At 30.6% G+C, this 9,090-nt stretch overlaps 1 protein-coding gene across 1 annotated transcript in view; it reads left to right on the top strand.

The window, feature by feature from the left end:
* LOC106677045 (GRIP and coiled-coil domain-containing protein 2) overlaps nucleotides 1-9,090 on the top strand; it is a 37,946-nt gene that overhangs the window by 26,136 nt on the left and 2,720 nt on the right. The window contains exons 15-19 of the mRNA XM_067050402.1: nucleotides 1,159-1,339; nucleotides 4,232-4,426; nucleotides 6,324-6,414; nucleotides 7,462-7,685; nucleotides 8,448-8,556. Coding sequence (XP_066906503.1) covers nucleotides 1,159-1,339; nucleotides 4,232-4,426; nucleotides 6,324-6,414; nucleotides 7,462-7,685; nucleotides 8,448-8,556 — 800 coding nt within the window. The remainder of the gene's footprint in view (nucleotides 1-1,158; nucleotides 1,340-4,231; nucleotides 4,427-6,323; nucleotides 6,415-7,461; nucleotides 7,686-8,447; nucleotides 8,557-9,090) is intronic.

Genomic DNA, 9,090 nt, shown 5'->3' with positions numbered 1-9,090 from the left:
ATCCAAACCAGAGGCCTCTCACGATGAACTCTCTCTCTCCGAAGGTCTCGCGGAATTTTTCCTTAAGGAAAGGGACGCAATGTTTCATATATTTTCTTTTTTTCCCTTTCCACTCCACCTTCCTGTTCGAGGTCATTACTTTCAAATCTTACCGTCGGATCCAAGACAAGAGCCATGTCTCCGACTTTTTTAAACGCGATAATATCTGCATATCTTACGGATCCGTTAGTGTCAATACAATAGACCTTCTCGAAGCAGGTGGTCTTTTCTTTCAAGGAACTTCATCAATTCTTCTTTGACCCTGTGGTGCGGCGTGTTGTAAGGAGGGAGTTGTTGGGGCATTTTCCCAGCACATGAGCTGGTGTTTCAGACTCTCTACCGCATTTTCGACAGAGGGACCCAACTTCTCCTTGCTGTCCACTGGCTCCTGGGACTCCATGCAGGGGTGCGTAGTTGATATTAAGTTTCAGGGCGTTCGCCCATTCTGACCCCAAGAGTACCTGCTTGTCACATACATATCTATTAGCTTTTGGGGTCTCTTTGATGGCGAACACCGATACTCTGCCATCTGCAACTGGCCCATTCTTCGAAAGCCTCCTCACATAACGACTGTCGTAGAGCTCTCACACTTTGCTTGCCCCTATCCACCCCAAGTCTATCAGCACATGCCGCGATTTCGGTTTCGTAACTAAATGTAGTCTGGAATAGGACATCCGGAACATTCGACAGTCGCTGGGCAATGGACCAATGCTGTAGTGGAGCTTCCCATTGACAGCGGATCAGACCCACAATCGATGGTTATTTGTTTTTGTTCTTCACTGGCCACCATCTCTTCATTTATAAATTAAACTTTCCTAAATACTAACTACTAACTACTTTCCTAAATTAAACTACCTAAATACTAACTATTAGATCTTAATCTCTATTCTTTAACAAGCCCTGATAATCCTCTGAGGCATCTGAAAAGAAGATGATCATGAGGTCTTCTAATTTAAAACAATGATTGAAGTACCACTGTTGAGTGGTTCCTTCCCAAGATTATCATTTATTCTGAAACATTTGTCAAATTTACTTACTGTATTTTTTGTTTATAGTTCTAAATTTGAATAAATAAATAAAAAAACATTTTTAATTTAGTTGATTGATCTTATATTTAAGGAGTGAGATAGATACTCTCAACACTAGGCTGTCTTCCCTAAACTTGGAGAAAGCAAGAAGTGATAAGAAATATGAAGAGATGAGGACTGCCCTTCAACAGAAGCTGTTAGAGCATGATGTTCTCGGCACTGAGGTGTACAATCTCAAGATGGCCAACGAGATAGCAATCGAACAGCTGAAGGTACTTTATAATCTTTATTATATTTTAACAGGTTATTCAAAAACAAATGTTTAGGAAAGTTTAATTTATAAATGAAGAGATGGTGGCCAGTGAAGAACAAAAACAAATAAAAAAAACTTTTTATTTATTAATTACTACTTATTTATTAGTGCCTTTATGGCCAGAATTTTCATCATTTTCATCAGGGCAAACAACATAAATAAAAAGATAACAACCATAATGAATAAAAAACTATACAGAATGATTATAAAATAAGGAAATGACTAACATTATTGATGTATAAATAGTGTTGAAAGACATGTACAGTTTAAGTATCATAAGAAGATAAAGGCTGTATGACACTAAAATAAAAGAAATAAAATATAAAGCTATGTTAGACAAAAGGATTAATTAGTAAGCATGGCGATAATAACATATGGTAAACATAACTTAATAACATTAGGTGAACATAACTGTTATTATTGTCTTATATAATTTTATATATTTTTTTCCATAACTTTAATCTTAAATTTTTTTTTTTTTAATTACCCTTTTAAAGGATACGATATATCAACTTTGGTCATGCTTCCTTCGAGCCCACACCTTCTTCATCCTTTGAGAGTGCCGCTCCTTCTCCCCCTGAGTCCATTTCCTTCCACATGTTGATTTTGTCCTTTCCTGAAAACCTGCCTCTTGTATAGTTTTTCGAAATAGTGTTCTATCATTTATTATCTCTGTGCTCATACCGATGTTCTTCATGTCATATTCCACTTCTCGAAACCAAGTGGGTTTGTATTTGTAATTTCTTAGTAGGTTAAAGAGCTGCTTTGTTCGTCTATCCTTGTCCATTCTTAGAATATGTCCATAAAACTGTCTGTAGTCTTTGTTTCTTCATACCATCTGTCACCTTTTCAATTTTTAAATATAGTACTTCATTGGATCTCATTTTAAATTCAAAATCACTCTTGGTTTTAGGCCCCAAAATCTTTCTCAGAATTCTCCTTTTGATTCTTTCCAAGTTTTCCAGATCCCCAATTCTATTTAGTTTAAATGTTTCCGATGCAAAGAGTATTTTAGGTCTAACTACTGTCTGAAAATTTCTCAATTTCGTGTTCCAGGATATAGATTTCTTGTTATATAATACAATCCTTCCACATTTCGTACTCTATTGTCTGTTGCTATTCCTTCTTTGGTTTTGTGTATACCAATGCTCCGAGAAATTTAAAGCAATCCGTTTTCAATATTGTGTCGTTATTTATTTTAAGGCACTGAGGTGCATCAGATATGTTCGTCATCAATTGTGTTAAATCTTAAATTATTATTCCTAAATTAAAATATTCATATTTCTTTAATCCTGTTATTTTATTTACATATTTAATTTTCTATATGTACATTTAATTTCCCACTTCTTCCATTATTGTATTTTAAATAATTTTCAATTTATACATATTTTTTACTGACACGAATTTCATGTGTATTTTATTATTAGTTCTTTGCTCTTACTTAATTTTAGTCTTACTCTTCTCATACAGCCATTATCTTCTTATAATACTAAGACTATACATATCTTTCAACACTATTTATGTTTTAACACTATAGTGTTAGTCATTTTCTTATTTTATAATAATTCTGTAGTTCCTTTTTAATTAATTATGGTTGTTTTCATATTTATGCTGTTCGCCCTGATGAAGGCTAAAAATTCTAGCCGAAACATTGGCACTAAAGTTTTTACTAAATTTTTGTTATTTACTGCCCGAACCCCCAACCATCTTCTCCTCATATATATATATTATCCACGGTCAACAATTAAATCATTATGGAAGTATAATTTATTCAGAGTGCAAATTGGTTCTTTTCGATTGTTAGGACTGGATTTCTTGACCCCCAAAGACATATAAAAACTAACTATTACTACAACTAACTTAATTTATACATTGTTTACTCTTAAACCAACACATACTTTTTAATTATCTATTCTCCTTCACACATTTGCAAAGATTAACTCTAAGTTAATACTCACAATATTAAATCTTATATGAAAGAGTGATTCCTTTTGTTTTTATTCTCTTCCTATATTCACTTCTGATGTAAATAAATAAAGTTCCTTTATAAATAATCTTTTCACATTTTTTTAGACTGATTTTGTAGTTTAAATAAAGTAATTTGTATCCAAGTTAACTCTCAAAACACTCTTTTTATTTCTTTAAATGTCCAACGCCAAGCTGGCCATCTTCAAAGACAATCTTAAATATATACGAGGAGAAGATGGTCGGGGTACGGTCAAAATAAAACACAAATAAGTTGATGTAACTTATTTAATCGTGCCAACGTTTCAGCTAGAACTTCTAGCCTTCATCAGAGCTAATAACAGAACAAGATAACAACTAATGTATGTAGAAAATAAAAAAAAAAATTAAACAGAATGACATAAAGTAAATAATTTTATAGAATGGAATTAATAAAATAAAATGATGAGAGAAGTGGAACATAAAATGTATACATAGGTAATTGAACAAGTAGGTAAAATAACATAATTAAGGAAATAAAATAAAAATGAAGTTATATAATGCAAAGAAATATGAATATATTATTAGTTATTAATAATTTAAAAATTAAAATTAGGGAAAAAAAAAGAAAAAGAAAATTGAGAGAAAGAAAATATATTTACATACATACTTTTTTTTTTTTATTATGTAAATATTGTTTTTTGTTTGATTTTTATGAGCCTTAATCCAAACCCTAGTAAAATTGTGAAATTCGGTCGGTTATGTTCGCGTAGGCACCTCTTATTCACTTGGCACTAAAAGGGTTAAAATAAAATCACAATATTTGTTTAGAAAAATGAATCGAGTTTATTTTGTTTTGTACTAAAACATTTAATCTCAGTTGTTTTCTTTACTATGTATGTTGTAGGCCGAGTTAACAAAAAAGAAAAATGAGTACCAAGCTGAGCTGTCCCACCACAAGAAAGTCATAGATGATTTAGTGTTGGAGTTCAAGCAGAAGGAAGAAGAAAATGTTAATAAAGATAAAATTGATAACAGTGGATATTCTTTGAGTAACTTTCCTGAGAGTATCTTGCCATCATCAGAACGAGAAGATGGAGAGGTATGGATTCTATCAATTCTTTTACAGATTTAAGATGTATCTAGTTTTAGAGAGGTAATATCTTTAGTCAAGATAAATGGTTTTTTAAATTTATTTATTTATTTATTTTCACTGCTGCTAGACAGTCAAATCTTGTGATAAAATATTAACTTATTTCCGACTATCAAATGAAACTATGAAAAATCTAATATATAAAAATGAATATTTGTTTAGTCGTACTTTATCCACTGCCATCCCATTCATGTGATTGTAATGGGGCTTTTTACTAAATTTTCAGGATTTTCCGAGGAAGGTTATAGGATGTTACTATTTTATTATATAAAAAAAATTAACAAAATTAAGCATTTTTTATGCCTAGCTCAAAAAGCACACTTATTTTTTCATGGTTATTGTATGTCAATCGATTTGTCTCTTTCTGAAGAATATGAAAAAAAAATATTACTGATTCTATTAAATGATTTTTTGATTCACTAAAAATTTTAAAAAACATAATGAGGATTTTAGTAAAATAAGTCATCAAAATTTGTTTTAGGAAAAATGGAATCATATTTGTTTTTATTGTCGTCTGAAACCTGCAAATACCATTTTTCAAAGAAATTAAATTTAAGAAAATTTTCACATCGATTTGTTTGGAGGATTTTTATTATTAAAATATAAGAAGATTGTCAGGGTTGCAGTCAAAAAAAGAACAAATAGTTTATAATTATTTTAATGTCCGATGTTTCGCCCCACTTTGCAGGGCTTCATCAGGGCTAAAAAGATACAAAAAGGCAAGAAAAAAAAACAGAATATTACAACAATAAGATACAATAAGGTAATTTAAGCTAGGATAAATATTATGTAAAAATAAAGTGCTAGGAAATTACATATAAATAAAAGGAAGGAAGACATAAAATAAACAATGATAAGAATAAAAAATAAGTAACAATGGCAAGAGTAAAAATTTTTAAAAAATACGTAAAATATAAAGTTAAAAAAAGCACAGGAGACGTACATAAAACAAAATTAAGCATTTTTATTATTGTTCATATAATCGTTCTTATCTCCTCTGCATTTTATCCAATTCCTATGTTAATATAACCGTTGGAAAGCTGAATGTCTCCTCTTTTAGCTGTTATCATTTATGTTACTGTAGTTACCATCTTATTACTTCATCTATATATTAATTGATATCAAAGTTTTAATAGTGTTCACTTAATGTATATACATCCTCAAATATAGCAATAGTAAAAGCATTGCCGGGACTGCTAGTATATAAATAAATACGATGACACGATTGTGGTGTCATTGAGAAGGATGATGATGGATCAGCAGAAAAATTTGGATGATTTGGACAAAACCTGCTAATTCCTGATGGGCAACCCTTTTCTTCTATTAATTATCATAAGAAACTGAAACTGTGAAAGTTACTCCCAAAAATCTGGTGCGGTGTGTGCATGGCACACCTTTCACTAACGTCACAGTTGCTATAACATCCCAGCCTCACATATACCCGAAATCTGTGATTTCAGTTTCATACGACTTTTTTTTTGTAGGCTCTTTATATGAAAATCATTATGCAAAACTTGGTTATTTCATTAAAATGTTTATTTCCTTTGAAAATTTGAACTCTAAATTTTTCACAATCACTAATACTTCCCTTACTATATATTCTGTATATAGGTAAATGAAAGTAAATATTCATATTTATTATTTCTATCTATACCATGGATTATAACCATATTAATGTCATGTATTCATAAAAAATAATTTACTTTTATAATAATACCTTTATTTTTCTATTACGTTGTACAAATTTATTTATGCTTCTATGTCTTGAAATTATTTATTTTTAAGTAATTTTATAGATTTATAATTAATTAGCATTAGTGATTTCTCTACATTATTTTGTCTACAGGGTTCAGAAAGTGTGCCATCCCCGAAGACCAGAAGGCTTAGTGGTGTTGTACCATTGGATGTCTTACTAAATAGCCCTGATGAAAGCAAAGGTTTGTTTAATTACTCACAATTACTATCAATGATACTCATATTTTAGTAACATTGTCTTTGAATGCATTATAATATATAATATTATATTTATAATACATTGTATCCATTCACAGACAGAATGCTAGTAAAAATTGAGTGTCAATGATATATTATTGTTGTTATATCATCGATATATTATGGATACAATTGTATCTTTTGTTCTCTACCTTCAAATTCAACAAATCTTGACAAAAAATTCGATTCGTGATGAAGATGTTCTATTGACACTAATTTTATGAAATTGTACGTTTTGGAGCCTTCAACATTGTAATGTATTCTTCCAATTTTTTTACTTATATTATCTAAATAAATGATTTCCTTTAACTATAACTCAGTTAATATAACACATAACTTTGAAATGATTAAAAATAAGTCTGTATTCAACATTTAGTAATCAGATTTAATCAATAACAGAAAAAAAAATCATTAATTTTTTTTATACTTTTGAAACTGACAAAGATCATTTAGTTTTACATTAACGTACCAAATTTAATAAAAATGGTTTGGGGCATTTTTAAAAAAATCCTAAAAAAAGGGTAAATTCAATTCTATAAAGTTGAACTTCAGGTTGGTCGATTTTAACAAAAAAGTTGTTGTAATATCCCTGACATCCACATGCCCAAAATTTTTAATTTCAGTTTCATAAATTTTTCTGGTTTTGATCCTACTGTTCTCACACAAAACATTTTGCAAAACTTGGTAATTTTGATTCAAGAGACCTCAAAACGTACATTTCCATCGAAAACTTTAATTTGAAATTCTGCACAATCCCAATACCTCCCTTGATATGGATTCCATATTTAGGTAAGTGAAAAAAAAAAATACTGATCAAATTATTTGTCTCATATTTCAGCTATCAACTCATAACTTCTCCTTACTATATGTTCCATATATAGATAAGTGAAAGTAAAAAGAGCAACTTCATCCATTCAATGGATCCTTTACATTCATTTAGAAAATTCTAAGCATCGTTACGTCATAAATTTGTTTTTTTAAATATTTTACAGTGAATGTGCTCCAGGAGCAGGTTGAAAAACTGCAGAAAGACCTAGGACGGAGTGAAGTTAGATCGAGGCACCTAGCATCTTTGTTGAGCGAAGCCGAGAAAGATTCTGCTCGAAATTTGCACCAGAACAAAGTGCTCAAGGAAGAACTGCGACGGTTAGAAAGGGCACTTGAGCGCCAGCCACATGTTGCCAACACTGAATACCTTAAGAATGTAATCTTCAAGGTAAGACATTAATGTTCAACTACTTATAGGCCATTTGTATCTCGAGAAATTTAAGGCATCTATCTTAGCAACGTTGTTACTGCAGCAGCGCCGAGTCGAATTTGCCCTGGAGGGATTGACTTTTATTTTATGGTGCCCCTACGGAATGACATGTCCCTCCCACCATGGTTAGAATACGTCGGATACTTCTATATAACCCCCTCCCTCCCTCTTATATCAGAAACGACCAGGCAGGGGATAAACAAAAAACAATTTTTTATTATTTTAGAAATTAAAATTTTCTTGATTTAGTTATACTTATTGTCTTTTAATTGAGCACTTTACTGATAGTGGAGAACGTCTAAGAGCAAAGCCTTCTAAAATGAATCCGGAAAATATGGGATGAACAAGAGGTACCAGTAACTTGGAACAGGTTCCATATAGAGCCTTGGCACTTCTTCCAGTTGTGTAAAAAATAATTACCACAAATAAACCACAAGGTGATTTAAAATAATTTTTGACAGTCAAAAGTAATTGTCATGACAGAAACTGTAATATAGTTTACACAAGTTGCTGCTGTGCCAGTAGCTTCAATGCCGCTAAATGTACCTTTGTAAAATCTCTATACTGAGCAGTTTAATAGGATATGAATAAGTAGCAGTTATTTTGAAAGTATTAAAAAGTAAATAACAAATGCAAAATGGAGCAGTAGTAATTTAATTTTAAGATTTCAGGCCTACAAAATATCTTTTCATGAAATATTATCTAATGTTACTTGTTCAGTTTGTGACCCTGCCTAATGGAGATGAGAGGTCGAGGCTGGTTCCCGTCTTGGACACTTTGTTGAAGTTCAGTCCTGAAGAGACGCACAAACTGGGCTTGGTTGCCAAAGGTAAAAATTTTAATTAACCCTTTATAAAGCATAATTCTTCAATGAATCCAAGGCATGAAGAGAAGAGCAAGGCAAAAATTACTTTTAAATACTGTTTTTTTTTTTTTTTTTATATTATTTGCTTTCTTGCTTTTATTTATTTAATGTATTTGTGATTACAAAAAAATTGTTATTTAAAACTAGAGACCTTTTGTAATTTAAGTAATTACTTCTTAGGAGTATATTAACACAAAAATCTTTTAATCATATTACATATAGATGATTAAACATGTGTAAACTAAAAGTGGATGGCCAAGAAAAGCAATTTTTTTATTTATTTATTTTATACCAGATCGGCCTGGTGGGCCGTACATGGTTGATATAACCATTACATGATTTTTTTTTTTTAACAGTTGATTATGGGGGGAGGAGGAGTATAGTTTCATACAAAAGACACCCCTAATTATATAAAATGTTATAATTAAAAGAAAAAAAAAAGATAAAATAAATAGATAAGAATAATGGTTCTTAATAAAAGAGAAAAGTAAAATTAAT

Source organism: Halyomorpha halys, unplaced genomic scaffold (genome assembly GCF_000696795.3).
Source record: "Halyomorpha halys isolate HHAL.00 unplaced genomic scaffold, Hhal_1.1 Scaffold85.1, whole genome shotgun sequence".
Classification (NCBI taxonomy): Eukaryota; Metazoa; Arthropoda; class Insecta; order Hemiptera; family Pentatomidae; genus Halyomorpha; species Halyomorpha halys.
Note: the sequence above shows the minus strand (reverse complement) of the source record. Positions and strands in the feature narration are given on the sequence as shown.